The sequence below is a fragment of the Stenella coeruleoalba genome, assembly GCF_951394435.1.
Source record: "Stenella coeruleoalba genome assembly, chromosome: 1".
NCBI lineage: Eukaryota > Metazoa > Chordata > Mammalia > Artiodactyla > Delphinidae > Stenella > Stenella coeruleoalba.
Genome location: NC_137169.1, coordinates 180,940,556 through 180,959,506, shown reverse-complemented (window position 1 = coordinate 180,959,506; position 18,951 = coordinate 180,940,556). Strand labels below are relative to the sequence as shown.

General features: G+C 35.0%; 1 protein-coding gene across 5 annotated transcripts in view; it reads right to left on the bottom strand.

The window, feature by feature from the left end:
* Window positions 1–18,951, bottom strand: part of COP1 (COP1 E3 ubiquitin ligase) — a 273,591-nt gene that overhangs the window by 99,585 nt on the left and 155,055 nt on the right. For all 5 annotated transcript variants that reach the window (XM_079916606.1, XM_079916607.1, XM_079916608.1 and 2 more), the window contains 3 exons: window positions 15,784–15,927; window positions 12,346–12,454; window positions 11,879–11,960 (listed from right to left, as the gene is read on the bottom strand). In XM_079916606.1, the coding sequence (XP_079772732.1) occupies window positions 11,879–11,960; window positions 12,346–12,454; window positions 15,784–15,927 (335 nt within the window). The remainder of the gene's footprint in view (window positions 1–11,878; window positions 11,961–12,345; window positions 12,455–15,783; window positions 15,928–18,951) is intronic.

Here is an 18,951-nt window from a genome sequence, read left to right as displayed (position 1 = left end):
CAGTGGTTGAGAGTCCGCCTGCCGATGCAGGGGACGGGTTCGTGCCCCGGTCTGGGAGGATTCCACATGCCGCGGAGCGGCTGGGCCCATGAGCCATGGCCGCTGAGCCTGCGCGTCCGGGGCCTGTGCTCCACAACGGGAGAGGCCACAACAGTGAGAGGCCCGCGTACCGCAAAAAACAAACAAAAAAAGAATGTGCTTATTCTATTTCAAAAACAAGATTATTTATTGGATGACTCTTAGGTTATGTATTTTAAAAGGAAAATACATTTTCCCAAAAGAACTTATAAAATGGCACATGAAACTCTTTTCTGATTACCTTGCTAGGTACTGACAGTTCTTTAACATGCAAATATGTGCACATATAATTGGAAGTAAACTGTTTTTACTTTTATTTTTTAACTTTTTATCTTATAACTGGCTTAGAGAAGTTAGATCAACATGGTTGATCTGTCGGGGAAAAAAGTTCAGTCATCATTTATGAGGAATTAAACTATTGTTAAAATATACAGATCAGAAAAATATCATTTGTAAGGACTGAGTATTTAATTATGCAATGAAAAAATAACTTCCATTGTTAATAATGGTTAAAAATTGATCAAACAACAAATATAAAAAATGTTAAATATTTTTGTGTAAAATACATTACAAGTAATTTAAAAAATATTCTTACTATAAAATTATTATAAAGGCTATATTTTATAAGTAAAATCACCAGTCAAGGAGTGATAAATATATTTAAGAAACAGTAAATACAGGCATTCCTGTATAGAGGGTTTTGTTCCAGGCCACCACAATAAAGCAAGTACTGTAATTAAGGGAGTCACAAAATGTTTGTTTTTCCAGTACATGTAAAATCCACGTTTATATTATACTGCAGTCTATTAAATGTGCAGTAGCGTTATATCTAAAAAAAGAAAATTTACACACCTTAATTAAAAAATATTTTATTGCTAAAAAATGGCAACCATCATCTGAGTCTTTTTACTGGTAGACTGTTTTGCCTCTAAGTTGATGGCTGCTGACTGATCAGAATGGTGGTTGCTGAAGGCTTGGGGTGGCTGCAGCAACTTCTTAAAGTAAGACAGCAGTGAAGTCTGCCCCATCTATTAACTCGTCCTTTCATGAACAATTTCTCTGTTTTCAATTGACTTTGCCCAGATTCATCAGAGGAATCACTATCTATGGCACATATAGCCTTACAAAATGTATTTCTTAAATAATAAGATTTGAAAGTTGAAATTACTCCTTGATCTATAGGCTGTAGAATGGATGTTGTATTAGCAGGCATGAAAACAACATTAGTCTCATTGTCTCTCTCCATCAGAGGTCTTAGATGACCAGGAGCATTGTCAATGAGCAGTACTATTTTGAAAGGAATCTTTTTTTCTGAGCAGGAGGTCTCAACAGTGGGCTTATTAAAATATTCAGCAAACCATGTTGTAATCAGATGTGCTGTCATGAAGGCTTTGTTTTTCCATTTAAGGAGCACAGGCAGAGTGGATTTAGCATAATTCTTAAGGGCCCTACAATTTTCAAAATGGCAAATGAGCACTGGCTTCAATTTCAAGTTACCAGCTGCTTTAGCCCCAACAAGAGTCGGCCTGTCCTTTAAAGCTCTGAAACCAGGCACTGACTTCTCTAGTTATGGAAATCCTAGATGGCATCTTCTTTCAATATAATACTGTTTCATCTACATTGAAAATATGTTGTTTAGTGGAGCCACCTTCATTATCTTAGCTATATCTTCTGGATAATTTGCAACAGCTTTTTATTTATTTATTTTAACATCTTTATTGGAGTATAATTGCTTTACAATGGTGTGTTAGTTTCTGCTTTATAACAAAGTGAATCAGTTATGCAACAGCTTCTAATCAGCACTTGCAGCTTCACCGTGCACTTTTATGTTGTAAAGACAGTTTCTTTCCTTAAACCACATGAGCCAACCTCTGCTAGCTTCAAACTTTTCTTCTGCAACTTCCTCACCTCTCTCAGCCTTCATAGAATTGAAGAGTTAGGGCCTTGCTCTGGATTAGGCTTTGGCTTAAGGGAATATTTGATCTTCTATCCAGACCACTAAAACTTTCTTCATATCAGCAATAAGGCTATTCCACTTTCTTATCATCCATGTGTTCACTGGAATAACACTTTTAATTTCCTTCAAGAACTTCTCCTTAGCATTCACAACTTGGCTAAGTGTTTGGTGCAAGAGGCCTAGCTTTCAGCCTATCTTGACTCTCAACATGTCTTCTTCACTAACCTTAATCATTTCTAGCTTTTGATTTAAAGTTAGATGTGTCACATGAAAAGATGCTCAACATCATAACTAATTATTAGAGAAATCAAAACAACAATGAAGTACCACCTCACAGTGGTCAAATGGCCATCATCAAAAAATCTACAAATAACAAATGCTGGAGAGGGTGTGGAGAAAAGGGAACTGTTGGTGGAAACTGTTGGTGGAAATGTAAGTTGGTGCAGACACTATGGAAAACAGTATGGAGGTTCCTCAAAAAACTAAATACAGAGTTGCCATATGATCCAGCAATCCCACTCCTGAGCATATATCTGGATGAAACTATAATTCAAAAAGATACATACACCCCTATGTTCAAAGCAGCAGTATTCACAATAGTCAAGACATGGATAAAATCTAAATGTCCATCAACAGAGGAATGGATAAAGAAAATGTGGTATATATATATATATACATACATACATACATACATACATACAATGGATTACTACTCAGCCATAAAAAAGAATGAAATAATGCCATTTGCAGCAACATGGATGGACCTAGAGATCATCATACTAAGCGAGGTGAGAAAGAGAAAGACAAATACCATATGACATCACTTATATGTGGAATCTAAAGTATGACACAAATGAATTTACCTACGAAACAGAAACAGACTCACAGACTTAGAGAACAGATTGGTGGTTGCCAAGGGGGAGGGGAATGGGAGAGAGATGGAATTGGAGGTTGCGGTTAGCATATGTAAGCTATTATATATAGGATGGATAAACAATAAGGTCCTACTGTAGAGCACAGAGGACTATATTCAGTATAGTTAAACCATAATGGAAAAGAATGTGAAAAAAATGTATATATATGTATAACTGAATCACTTTGCTGCACAGCAGAAATTAACACAAACATTGTAAATCAACTATACTTCGATTTATAAAAAATAAATAAATAATAAAGTGAGATGTGCAACTCTTCTGTTCACTTGAACAATTAGAGGCCAACAGAGGGTCATTAACTGGCCTAATTTCAACATTGTTATGTCTCAGAGAATAGGGAGGCCTGAGGAGAAGGAGAGAGACAGAGGAACGGACAGGGGTGGAGCAATCAGAACACACACTACGTTTATCGATTAAGTTTGCCATCTTATATAGGTGCAGTGTGTGGCACTCCAAAACAATTACAATAGAAACACCAAAGATCACTGATAACAGATCACCATAACACATACAAAAACACTGAATAAGTTTGAAGTTTTGTGAGAATTACCAAAATGTGACAGAGAGACATGAAATGAGCAAAAGCTGTTGAAAAATGGCGCCAATAGACTTGCTCTATACAGGGTTACCATAAACCCTCAATTTGTAATAAACATAGTATCAGCAAGGTGCAATAAAACGAGGTATGTCTGTAACACTTCTGAGAAAGGCTTAAATGCACTTGGGAATGTTAGTACCAACCAAGACAGAGTAATCTGTCAGTCTCTCTCACTGTGAGTTTACTCTGGACAATTATCAAGAAAACAGAAAGTGACTCTCTGAGGAATGTGAATAATCAGGAAAACCAGTCATGCGGGGGAGGAAATTCAAGACTTAGGAAGTGACCAACATGGAGGTGAGAATACTGTTTTGCTCCTCCCTCTATTCTCCCACAGAGAGGCAAAGTCAGTACCTCAATCAGCAAAAACTAAGGAAAATCCCTGTGTATCTGGCCATAAGACTAATAAAAGGGGTTCTTGCAAGCCAGAGGTTTGGGAGTAATTTTCATTGTTTTTCTTTTGTTTCATCCTTTTTCTCTTTCAACTCTTCCCCAAGGGAGGGCTTTAGTCACAGAGCTGCATCAGCATGGGAAGCTAATGCACCAAGAGAAACTCCATCTCCACGGCCACAAAAAGGAGTAACTCCTCTGTACAGAAAACCCTACTTTCTGGAGAAACCCTCAGTAAAAAAGACTCTGGGGGATGAAGAGTGTGCAGGAGAAACTTCAAAAAGAAAGCACTGGAAAAGGAGATCCCATACTTCTGTGTATGAACAGCATAAGGCTTATAGTTACTTCTGAGTTCTATGTGCAAGATGGACACAAAGTAGAATGGCAAAGGCTATGAGCATTGAACTACGTTTGAAAAGACCTACTAATTTCCAGATTAACCTCTGACTGGCATATGCATCAGACAAACCAATGGAGCACAGCAAAGGCTTTGAAAACTGACCTGACAGTAAAACAAGCACTCACATAGGCACGATAGAACTCACAGTCAAAATCTAAACCAACTGGTTACCCGATTTAAAAAAACAAAACAAAGCACTCTCCAGAAAATCTGCACAGTACCCAGAGTTGTACAAAATAATATTCAAAATGCTTAACATATAACCTCAAAATAACTCAACATACAAAAATCCAGGAAAATGTGAAGAATTTTCAAAGGAAGATGCAATCAACAGAGCAATGCTATAAAACAGATGTTAAAGCAACTATTGTAACTATGTTCCATGGGGTAAAAGTAATAAACGTTTAAAATTAATGGAAAGAGAGATGTATTCAGAGAGATATGGAAACTGTGAAAAAGAACAAAATAGAAAATTTTAAAACAATTACAGTAATTTACATAAAAGATTCACTGAGGTAAATTCATAGCAAAAGGGAGATGGACACATAAAAGTTAGTGAACGAGAAGACAGAAGACAAATTACTCAATCTGAAGAAAGGAAAAAATATTGACAAGAAAAGGACAGAGTCTCAGGGACCTATAAGACAAAATAAAAAGGTCTAACATTCATGCAGTTGGAATCCCAAAGGAGAAAAGAATGAAATTACTGGTTTGATGAATATCTAACAAAGCAGTTTCAGAAGAAAGAATATCAATAGGGATGAAGAGTGACACTAAATACTGATAAAAGGGTCAGTTCACCAAGAAAATATAAGATTTCTAAATGTTCCTGACCCTAACAATAGAACTTCCCCCCAAAATGAGGCAAAACACCCTCCTCCCCAAGATAACTGAAAAGAGAAATAAAACTAGATTTCAACACTCCTGTTTCATAATTAATAAAACAAGGAGACCAAAAAAGGGGGGAAGTAGAAAACCAAAAAAATATTATCAACAAGATTGATCTGACACTTATAGAACACTCCATCAAACAGCAGAGTATAGATTTTTTCGATGCACTTGGAATATTTACCAGGGTAGACTGTATTCTGGGCCACAAATCATAACAAATTTAAAAGGATTAAAATTATATAAAAATATGTTCTGTAATTTTAAAAGAATTAAGCTATAAATCCATAACAGTAAGAGCTCTGACATTTTTTTAAAAAGATGGAAAATGTTAAAATATTTTAAAATAATTCTTAGCCAAGCAAGACAAGCACAAGATATTAGATGTAATTTTATTTATTTATTTTTATATTATTTATTTATTTATTTTTTGGCTGTGCCGCGTGGCATGTGGTTCTCTGACCAAGGATCAAACCTGTGCCCCCTGCAGTGGAAGCACGGAGTCTTAACCACTGGACCACTGGGGAAGTCACAGATGTAACCTTAAATTGAATGAAAAACACATTATATGAAAATCTGTGGGATCAGCTAAAGTAGTGCTTAAAGGGAAATGTATAACAAAAAATATTTATACTAGAAAAGATAAATGCTCAAATCAATGACATAAACTTCAACTGTAACAACCTAGAAAAAGAAGAAATTAAACCCAAAGCAAGAAGACAAAATTAATGGACAAACATCAATGAAACTGAAAAGAGAAAACCCAATAAAATCAGATATTTGAAAAGATCAATAAGATTGATAAACCTAACATCACACTGATCTAAGTACATAAATAATAAAAAAAGAAAGGACACAAAATACCAATTCCTGAAAGATACAAACTATCAAAACTCGCTCAAAAAGAAATAGATTAATTGAACAGTTCTAAATCTACTGAAGAAATTAAGTTCTTAGTTAAAACCTTCAAACAAAGAAAACTCCAGGACAGAAAGCTTCAATAACAAATTCTACCAAACATTTAAGAGTAAAACAGTAACAATTCTAAATAATCACTTCCCTCCACCCACCCCACCCAGGGGTACACACACAGAAAAAGGAAAATCATTTTAGGAGGCCAGCATTATCCTGATACAAAAAGACATTACAAGCATAGAAAAAATAACCCTCATAAACATAGATGTAAAAATTCCCCCCCAAAAAATTAGCAAATCAAATCTAACAATATAGAAAAGACAGATAATACATCATGACCAAGATGAGGTTTTTCCTGGAAATGTAAGGCTACCTCAAGATTTGAAAACAGATCATTACAGGGCTTCCCTGGTGGCGCAGTGGTTAAGAATCTGCCTGCCAATACAGGGGAAACGGATTTGAGCTCTGGTCCAGGAAGATCCCACATGCAGCGGAGCAACTACGCCCGTGCACCACAACTACTGAGCCTGCGCTCTAGAGCCTGCGAGCCATAACTACTGAGCCCACGAGCCACAGCTACTGAAGCCCGCGTGCCTAGAGCCCGTTCTCTGCAACAAGAGAAGCCACTGCAATGAAAAGCCTGCACACTGCAATGAAGAGTAGCCCTCCTTTGCCGCAACTAGAGAAAGCCCGCGCACAGCAACAAAGACCCAACACAGTCAAAATAAATAAAATAAAATTAATTAATTAAAAAAAACCAGATCATTATAGTTCATGATACTGAAAAACAATAGAATCATCTCGATAGATACAGAAAAAGCATGACAAAATTCAACATCCATTCATGATAAAAAATTCTCAGCAAACTAGAACAGAACTTCCTTAACTTGACACAAAAAAATGCCTAATGCAAAACCTAAATCTAACATCATATTGATGATGAAAGACTATAAGCTTTCCGCATAAGATCAGGAACAAGGCAAGGATATTTGCTGTCACCACTCTTGTTCTGGAAGTTCCTGCAAGTACAATAAAGCAAGCAAAAAAAAGAGAAAGGCACACATGTTGAAAATGAAAAGGTATTAATGTTTCTGTTTGCCAACATGATTGGCCCAAGGAATCGCCACACATAATCTCTTAAAAGTAAAGAGTGCAGTCAAAAGTGAGAGAGTGGCATGGACATATATACGCTACCAAACGTAAAATAGATAGCTAGTGGGAAGCAGCCGCATAGCACAGGGAGATCAGCTCGGTGCTTTGTGACCACCTAGAGGGGTGGGAGAGGGGGGTTGGGAGGGAGGGAGATGCAGAGGGAAGAGATATGGGAACATATGGTATATGTATAACTGATTCACTTTGTTATAAAGCAGAAACTAACACACCATTGTAAAGCAATTATACTCCAATAAAGATGTAAAAAAAAAAAAAAGTAAAGAGTGCTTTAGCAAGGTTGTTGAAATGTAATTTATATTTAAAAAATCAATTGTTTTTCTATAAACTAGTAAAAAATGAATGGATATTAATATTTTAAATACCATTTTCAATAGCACCAAATATTAAACTATTTAGTTGTAATAATGTGCAAGATCTGCATTCAAAAACTATAAAACAATAAAACTATGATAAGAGAAATCCAGAAAGGACTAAATATGAAGAGATAAACCACGTTCATGGAATGGAAGTCTCAATGCATTAAGATATCAATTCATCCCATATTAATCTATAGATTCAATACTATCTCAATCAAAATTCCAGCAGGATTTTCTGTAGGTACTGGCAACTTGATTCTAAACTGTTTATGGGAAAGCAGAGAAAGTAAAGAGCTAAAATCATTTTCAAGAACAAAGATGAAGGATTCACACTAAATGATTTCAAGACTTAAGCTACAAATCAAGACAATGTGGTATAGTAAAAGAAGAAATACACAGACTAATGTAGAATCTAAAAAATGTCACACCCTTCTATCAGAAATGGACAGATACAGCAAGCAGAAAATCAGTAAGGACACAGTTGAACTCAACAGAACCATAAATCAACTGAATATAATTGATATCTACATATTACTTTATCCAACAACAGTGGGATACACATTCTTCTCAAAGTCACATGCAACATTCATCCATTCTGAGCCATAAAACACACCTTAACAAATTTAAAAGAATGGAAATCATACAGTGTATTTCTTAGACCACAATGGAATTATACTTGGAGATCAAACAACATGCTTCTAAGTAATACATAAGTCAAATAAAAAACCTCAAGCGAAATTTAAGAATATTTTGAACTAAATGAGAATGAAGATATAACTTATCAAAATCTGTGGGATGCAGCACTCAGAGGAATATTTATAGCACTGAATGCACATATTAAGCAAAGAAAAAAGATGCAAAATCAATAATCTGAGCTTCCAATTTAGGAAACTAGAAATAGAAGTGCAAATTAAATCTAAAGTAAGCAGAAGGGAAGTAATAAAAATTAGAGCAAAAGTCAATAAATTAAAATCAGGAAGTCAATAGAGAAAACCAATGAAACCAAAAGCTGGTTTGAAAAGATCAATTAAATCGATAAGCCTCAATGCAATCTGTAACAAAATCTCAATGAAGTTTTTTTTTGCAGAAATAGAATGAAATCCATCCTAAGATTTATGTGGAATCTTAATAGATCTAAAGTAGCCGAAACAATCTTGAAAAAGAAGAAAAAATAATGGAAGACTCACTTCCTGATTTCAAAACAAAGCTACAGTAATCAAAACAGTATGGTAGTGGCATAATGACAAATATATAGACCAGTGGAAAAGAACAGAGTCCAAAAATAAGCCCTCAGAGATATGATAAAATGATTTTTAACTAGGGTGCTAAGACTTTTCAATGGAGAAAGGACAATCTTTTCAACAAGTGGTTCTGGGAAAACTGGATATTCACATGTAAAAAATGAAGTCAGACCCTTACTTTACACCATATACAAAAGTGAACTCAAAATGGATCAAAGCCACAAATGTAAGAGCTAAAACCATAAAACTGTTAGACGGAAAAATAGGCCATAAGCTTTATTACATTGGATTTGGCAATGACTTCTTGAATATGACACGAAAGGCACAGGCAACAAAAGAAAAAAATAGGCAATTTGGAATTCATCAATATGAAAAAATTGTGTGCATCAAAGCACATATTAATAAATCATATATAATGGATATTTGATAATCATGATAAGGGATTAATATTCAGAATACATAGAGAACTCCAAAACTCAATAACAACAAAACCCAATTAAAAAATTGGCATAGGACCTGAATAAACCTTTCTCCTCAGAAGATATACAAATGGCTAATAAGCACATGAAAAAATGTTCAACATCACTATCACTGGGGAAATGCCAGCAAAGCAAAACCACAGTAAGATACCACTTCATACCCATTAAAATCATTATTAAAAAAAAAAGGAAAAATAAAAGGTATTGGCAAGGATGTGGAGAAATGGAAATAGTTGGGTACTGTTGGTGGGAATATAAAATGGTGCAGCCATTGTGGGAAACAGAATGGCAGTTCCTAAAAAAATTAAGTATGTATCATATGATCCAGCAATTCCATTTCTGAGTATATACCCAGAAGAACTTAAAGCAGGGATATGAAGAGATATTTTGCCATTCATGTTCATAGCAGCATTATTCACAATAGCCAGAAAGGGGAAGCAACCAAGTGTCTATCCATCAACGAATGAAACAAAATGTGGTATATTCATACAATAGATTATTTTTTGGTCTTATAAAAGAACAAAATTCTAACACATGCTACAACATGGATGAACCTAAAAGACATTATGCTAAGTGAAATAAACCAGTCACAAGAAATAGAAATTAGAAAGGTGATTGCCAGGGGCTGGTGAAGGGGGAATGGGGAGTTACTGTTTCAGTAAAACAGAAACAGCTTCTGACACAGAGTTTCAGGTTTGCAATACGAAAAAGGTTCTATGGATTGACAGTGGTGAAGGATGCACAACAATGTGAAGGTACTTAATGCCATTGAGCAGTATACTTTAAAATGGTTAAAATGGTTTATTTTATGTGTATCTTAATACAATTTAAAATCAAGGGACTTCCCTTGTGGCGCCGTGGTTAAGAACCTGCCTGCCAATGCAGGGGACACGGGTTCAATCCCTGCTCTGGGAAGATCCCACATGCCGCGGAGCAACTAACCCCGTGTGCCACAACTACTGAGACCACGTGCCACAACTACTGAAGCCCATGCGCCTAGAGTCCATGCTCCGCAAGAAGAGAAACCACTGCAATGAGAAGCACACGCACCGCAAAGAAGAGTAGCCCCCGCTTGCCACAACGAAGACCCAATGCAGCCAAAAATAAATTAAAAAAAATAAAATCAGTAAGTAATTTAAAAAAAAATTCTCTTCCTACTTAAATTGCTCTTCCTACTTAAATTATTTCTATTTTCCTGAGGAAGTACACAAGTATTCTCAATAAAGGCTACCCCACTACATTATTTTTAAAAAAAAAAGTTTAATTAATGTAGCTTTGTATTCCAACATAAAAATGTCAATTGTAGCACAATTCTCTAAATAATTCAGAAATTCGAAGATAATTTCTTAAAGCAATTGCGAAGCGAAGTATTACAATCTATATATACTGTGGGTAAACAACTTGCTACTTTCTGATTTAAAACTTTTTTGGGGTCAAGCCAGTCATGTCATTTCCCTTTTACAGAATAGGACAGCTCTATCATTGTGAAATAAAGTTTTCAATGGTAGAGCCACCCTTGCCTATCTATCCACTAGTCTGCAAGTTACATGTTGAAAAGAAGGAAAGGGCAAAGAAATTAAGGCTATTAAGATAAAGGAAACCTGTTAACAGGGCTTTATAAATATAATGATGAGAAGAACCAGGCCAAAACAAGACAGTAAGGTTAACAGAAAAGAATGAATAGTAAAGATGGATATACCAAAATAAAAAAAAAAAAAATAGAAGAGAGGTAAATTAAATTGGCAGAAAGAGGGCTTCCCTGGTGGAGCAGTGGTTAAGAATCCGCCTGCCAATGCAGGGGACACGGATTTGAGCCTTGGTCCAGGAAGATCCCACATGCCATGGAGCAACTAAGCCCATGCACCACAACTACTGAGCCTGCGCTCTAGAGCCCGCAAGCCACAACTACTGAGCCCATGTGCCACAACTAATGAAGCCCGCGCGTCTAGAGCCCGTGCTCTGCAACAAGAGAAGCTATGACAATGAGAAGCCCGTGCACCACAACGAAGAGTAGCCCCCGCTCACCACAACTAGAGAAAGCCCGCACACAGCAACGAAGACCCAACGCAGCCAAAAATAAATAAATAAATTTATATTTTAAAAAAAAATTGGCAGAAAGAGATGTAGAATTTTTGCCTTGAAACATGATAAACTTCATTAAAAGATTCTGGTATGCAGTCACAATTTAATATAATTCAAAATACAGAGATGTCTGAAGTTCATTTCATGGTATATATAAAAGAACTGGTTATAAAAATGTCACAGTGTGGCATGAACCCAGAAAACATTATCATAATGAAGATGCAGCATATTCATTTTTCTTTCACTCCAAGAAATATAGATTTTTGTGCTTAGTAGATTATGTTTAGAATAATCAGTAATCACAAAGGATTGTTATGAGTTTCAATAAATATCTGCATCTCTGTCAGTAAAAGGAATTAAGTTGGGGGAGGGAACTCAAATAGTACCTTTTGCATCATCAGAACCCGAAGCCAAGAGTTTAGGATCCATCAAATTAAAGTCAACACTCCAACACCTTTTCTCATGCTCCTGGATGGAGAAGGAAGACAAAGTAGTCTCAAACAGAATATAGATCTTAAAATAAATAAAGCAAAACAAACAAACTTGATACCAATTTATCACTATGGTGGGAGGGAAAAGAACTGGTTATGAAAACAAATGAGATGCAAAGTAGTTCCTAAACTTTTTATATACACATTTACAAAATTACTGCTTTTGGAAATTCATTTGATACATTCTACAAATGCAAGAAGTCTGAAGAGATGCTTCAGAGAAGCATCTCTTTGGAATTACATAGGTATAGAAAATGCTAAATAATGACTTTAAATTTGTAACTATAAAACACATGAAGCTCTACAATTATTAAAAAGTGAAAATGTGATACTTAAAACAAGTAACTAGTAACCTTATTTACCTGATAGACCTTTGACCTCTGTCCTGTGAATCCATCCCATAGGATGACGGTGCCTTCATAATCACTGCTGGCTAACAGGTTCTTATGGTAACTACTCCAACTGATACAGCTGAAAGAAAGGAATACTGTTAAGCCTCATTTTACATAAAAATAAATAACAATGGGTACAAAGAATTTTGATGTGTTCAGAAAGATTAGAACCCTTTCAAAATGGTTTACATGAGTTCACAATCATTATTCTGCCCACAATACATCTGGGAAGAAAGGTATCAAATAATTCCCAGATTTTTCAACTGAAACTACCAAGTTATGACCTGTAACCACTTTTCATGCTCGTCACGAGCTTGAAGATGGATATGATGAGCCTAAAGTTGCTACTGGCCATCCTTGATACATGAGAAAAGCACGTCTGTAAGTGAAGATAATAGAGGCCAAGGGGGCAATAACATGCCATGGCAGAATGACAGACCTAATCAGACTATTTAGGCCCCTGGATCCAGCTGTGCCCAATCATATAAACCAATAAACTGGTTTTGAATTGGATTTCTGTATTTACACCCAAATCTTAACTAATGTAAGTGTATGACTGAAATTTCAATTAAATGCATTTAACAGTTAGAATTAAATAAACTTTTAACATTTATGGTTTCAGCTATTCTCAAATGTTTCAAAACTGAGAATGCGACATCTAAAAATACACTCTTTTGGTTAGACACATATGCACATCATGCATACAGTAAAGCTAATGTATATTATAGAAAAAAGTCACCTAGAAAGCAAAGCAATTAACCTAGGTGATTTCCAAGCATTTGAACACAAAGCTTTTTTGTTCTCTACTAGTTGCATTCATGCTAAATTTTAGGGGTTGGAAGAGTTCATTTGCAACTTTAAGTATACTTGTTAGAATTTCTGGGAGAAATTATATGAAACAGTTAAGAGCCTTGGATTTAGATAGACCTGAGCTTAAATTCCAGATCTGCAACTTACTAGCTGCGGCTTTGGGTAATTTAGTTCACTTTCACAATTGGTGTGCTCCAAATTGGTTTTAGGCAAGCTTACATATTGATTCTTTCAGCCCCAAGCCCATAGTTTCCAGCCTTGAACTGTTTCCTTCTCTTTATTCCAAGATGCATAGAGTACTGCCATAACTTTTACATATGTCAAGACAGAAAAGGTAAACCCTCTAATCCATATTTTCATTATAGTAACATTTACTTGATGTGGGCCAAGTACTGTGCTGAGTGCATTATGTGGATTTACTTAAAGTACAATCCTATGAAATACATATTAGTATTAGAGCCCCTATTTTATAAATGAGTAGCATGAAATGGTTAGAAGCACAGATTCTGGAACCAAACTACTTCTGTTTGAATCCTGGCTCCTCCAGAGAATAGCTGTGCAATCTTAAGCAAGTTAATGAACCTTTTTGTGCTTCAGCTCCCTTGTGTATAAAATGGGGCAACAACGGTCAGCTTAAGACAAAGCACTTAGGACAATGCCTGCCACATTAGATTTCAATAAAGTTATGTCTTACTCACGTTGTATTCTTTTCACTTAGGAATAAAGTATATAAACTAATAAGTATAACAGATTCTCAATCATGAGCACCACTGATGAATGAGCACTATCAGCCTACCATTTTTATGAACGAATTAGAAAACAAAAAAGAAAGCTATAACAAATAAAGACTACAATACTTGCTACATTATTAACATTATTAAAATGAGTACATATACACACTGACTATATGTGTCATTCATCCAGATAAAAAAGGTACAAGGATGACTGGAAAATGTTGAAAGTTCTAAATAAATTTATTATTAAGTGATTTCCTTACATCACTCCCTTTTAAGCCAGTGCCTATGAAAACAGGGAAGCTTGTTTTAAAAATACAGATTCTAGGATTCCTCCAAGATTTGGGGGTGGGGCAATGGGGCGGGGGTGGAGATCAGAAGTAGGGTCCAGTTTCTGCAGCCTTAACAGTACTCAGGGTTTAAAAAGCACTAATTATGAACTCTAATCCCTAACACATGAAACTTAAATACTATGCCCTCATGAAAAGAAGCAAAATGTTCTTCTGAAAAGAATTCTTAAAACTGTAAACAATTATAATGTTTAGATATACGCATGCTAGAGGAAAAATTCTTAACTCTGAGACACTATTCATTGGGCTACGGGCAGAAGACCTAAATAGACATTTCTCCAAAGAAGATATACAGATTGCCAACAAACACATGAAAGAATGTTCAACATCATTAATCATTAGAGAAATGCAAATCAAAACTACAATGAGATATCATCTCACACCGGTCAGAATGGCCATCATCAAAAAATCTAGAAATAAATGCTGGAGAGGGTGTGGAGAAAAGGGAACCCTTCTGAACTGTTGGTGGGAATATAAATTGATACAGCCACTATGGAGAACAGTATGGAGTTTCCTTAAAAAACTACAAATAGACCTACCATACGACCCAGCAATCCCACTACTGGGCATATACCCTGAAAAACCATAATTCAAAAAGAGTCATGTACCAAAATGTTCATTGCAGCTCTATTTACAATAGCCAGGACATGGAAGCAACCTAAGTGTCCATCATCGGATGAATGGGTAAAGATGTGGCACATATATACAACGGAATATTACTCAGCCATAAAAAGAAACGAAATTGAGATATCTGTAGTGAGGTGGGTGGACCTAGAGTCTGTCATACAGAGTGAAGTAAGTCAGAAAGACAAAAACAAATACCGTATGCTAACACATATATATGTAACCTAAGGAATAATAAAAAAAAAGGTCATGAAGAACCTAGGGGTAGGACGGGAATAAAGACACAGACCTACTAGAGAACAGACTTGAGGATATGGGGAGTGGGAAGGGTAAGCTGTGACAAAGTGGGAGAGTGGCATGGACATATATACACTACCAAACGTAAAATAGATAGCTAGTGGGAAGCAGCCACATAGCACAGGGAAATAGCTAGGTGGCTTGTGACCACCTAGAGGGGTGGGATAGGGAGGGTGGGAGGGAGGGAGACACAAGAGGGAAGAGATATGGGAACATATGTATATGTATAACTGATTCACTGTGTTATAAAGCAGAAACTAACACACCAGTGTAAAGCAATTATACTCCAATAAAGATGTTAAAAAAAAATACCCCATGAAAGGCCATCTACAATAAAGACCTTTATTTGATTAAGTGAAAGAAAGAGGATTTTCATCTGGCAAACAGAAAAACACTAACTACTAACCCCCACAGGGAAAAAGCAACCCATGTCTATAAAAAAGATATTCTGACGTATCCTCTGTATACAATTAAAGTGTTCACCATGAATGAGTAAGGAGTCTCACGAAAAGGTACCATAACAAACTCATACTAATTATAGATACTAACTGTTATATACACACTGCATTAGGCCAAGGAAATAATGTAAATACCTGATTTTGGAATTGCAGGTCATTTCATTTTCAGGGTAATGAATATCCACCGCATCCTGAATGACTGTGCCATATTCATAGACTTTAATCTTCTTTGTAACCCCAGCAATTGCAAAGTAGTCACAATCCCGGTCAAATTCAATACTAAGGGAAAAAGTACATACGTGGGTCAGTAAGACTATTTACCTACCCTTGTGATGTTTACAGTGACAACATTTCAGAATTTGTTTTTTTCTATTTCTAAAGTGATTCTGTCTACAAGGATAATAGATCTACTTGAAATGCCCTCAAATTGTACTAGACCTTATGTCCAGATTAAGTCATTGTCAAGGCATATAAAATTACAAGTGGTGGAGAACTGTGCACAGCTACACAATTCTGAACCATAGATGGTTCTTGTGTTCCTAGTAACTTGACGTGTTTTTCAATTTGGCTTTAGTAACCATATTACAAACGACACACCCAACTGTCAAGGCTAACAAGTAATACTGTAAAAGTAGTGAGGGAAGATTCAATAGTTTGGCACATTAAAAATACGTCAAAAGAGAATTGCCAATAAATCTTTCCATAAATTCTAGCTATTTCCCTTCCTACCATACTGTGGGGATGATAGGATTTCACAATTTTTAAAGTTATTTAATAAATAAATGAGTACACAAGCTGAATTACTGAAGCGATTAAGGAAGAGGTGATGACAAAAGGATAAAATACACATAAGAATGGAATCTTCGAATAATCATTATGTTTCCCCCAATCCATTTCTAATCTCCCAATCAGATATGATCTCTCTGATTTATGAACCACAAACAAACAAGGGAAAAACTAAAAATCTCTCCAATTCAAGTTACTTAGGAAATTCACCCCTCTTACTGACTTTTTAATAGAAGTTTCAAAATAAGCTACTTCAAAGCAGAGCACAAGGCTTTATTCACCTTTATAGACCTCAACTTGGAGTCCTAAAAAAGTTGCTACATAATCAGCAAGAATACTAAGTGACCTAATGGAATTAAGAGTAAAATGAATCATCAAATACATTATTTCTCAATGAGTTAAGCATCTTTCTAGAAGCTTATTCATAAAATTAGAGAATACAAAAGAATTCTTATTGATCTTCAACTAATTATATAATAATAATAAACATTCATTGACCACTCACTAACTATAACCACTGCACATATTAACTCATTTAATTCTCATCATAACCTATGAGATAAGTATTAATTTATCCACATTTTACACATGAGAAAACTGAGGACTAGAGTTGAGGTAACTTGCCCAAAGCATCTTGTAAGTGGCTAAAATGATATGCTAGTACTCTGCATATTTCAAGCATTTACTAAATGCATACAAATACCTACATGACATACTCTACTGCATAGATTAACTGTGATATCCTTTTACCAAAAAATATATGGTTAGTTAATAATATAGTAAGAATCTTTGCTAAGCTGATAATAAATAAGGAAAATAAGGACACATTAAGAATACTTCCCATAAAAATACACTTTTAAATGCTCAGTTTTCATTATAGCTTTAAATCCTTCCTTAATTTTATAAATTTTTTAAAGGAATTTGATTAAATGTCATTGACTATTGCACAATTCGGCAAATTCTCCCTCCAATACAGTATGACTATGTAGCAATGCAATAGATTTATCTGTACAACAATTTCAGCTGAACTGCTGTCTCAGCTAATGTCATCTGCCCTGCGGACTCTAATCCAGCATAACTGTATTGATGGCAACTATTCATCTATCCCAACTCAATTTATACTCACAGCCTCATGCCACAGAAGGAGAAATATTACTGTGTCTGTCAAAGGACAGAGTTATCAGAAATCCTATCCTTAACAGGAAATTTTGTTATGGCTGAGACTTCAAGGGAATACCAGTTATGTTATCTCTAAATACTTTTCCTCCTCCTACAAACATGCATGGCTAATAAGTCAAAAACATTCCAAATGTTGTACGAGTAAAAGTCAACATGCCACTTCCAAATTATTTGTTTTTAATACAAAAAAAGTTTAAACACTAACTTATTAAAATAAAAGTCAAAAGATACTGCAGGAAGAAAACTGGCATATAAATTAAAATGCTGTCAAAGGAATGGATTTGATGATATTAAATAAGAAATTGAGTCTATTATTTCTTCCTTTGCTACCTCGTTATTCCACACAGCTCTCTTTTTTCAACAAAGTTATTTTTTAGCTATATCAGATCATTATTAACTCCCATACTAAAAAATTAACTTTTTGTTTTGACTTTACTGCTATCGTTTTCTTACATTCTGGTTCTGTTTTCTTCTTAATATGTTAGTATTACAAGGACCTAGATAGTATCCTTTCTTAATATTCTAGGATATTGAGGTTTTCTGTAGTTTGAAAACAAGATTTTAATAGAAATACTGATCAAAAAGTATAAAGAATAGTATTATTTCTAGTAAATTCTGGTTAAAAGGAAAAAGAAGACAAACAGCTTCCTTTAAAAAAAAAAAAATGCAAGTACTTCCACGTAATTAAGACTCAGAATTTAAGTACTTCCAAACATGAATCATTTGTTCCCAACCTCACACAGATTTAATCATATTTGTTCCCAAAGAAAACAAAGTTAGACTCTAGAAATAGATCATGGAATAACTCAAAAGAATAATGTAGTTTTCAGGTGCAGAGAGCTAATTCAAAATAGATGGGTTCTTATTTCACAATACAGTATTTCAACTGTTCTAATTTATGAAATCTGATAAAACAAAAATAATAAACAATGATTAGTTAGGCTGAAATAAAAACAAAAAGGTAAACAAATTAAAACATACTTGCTTGTGCAATGAAATTCAAAAAAGAACTATAAGAAGTCTTGTTATACAAAATTCATTTCTGCTATCCACTATCACCAGTAATAAAACAAGTGGTTTATGAAAGTTAATTGCAATAATAAATTGAGTTTCATAGAATTTTTTAAATTTAAAAGACATTTTGAAAAATTATATGAATGTGGACTTAAACATGAAAATAAACTGCATTTGTCTTTCACACTTGGAATGTTTCAACTGTTTTTAAAAAGTGATTTATTTAAGCAGTTATAAAATGTAATTCAGCTGTGGGAAACTGGCTATGTTCTTTGTCAAAAGGGCCATCAGTCACGTGATTAAGCATCAAGGCAACAGGCCACA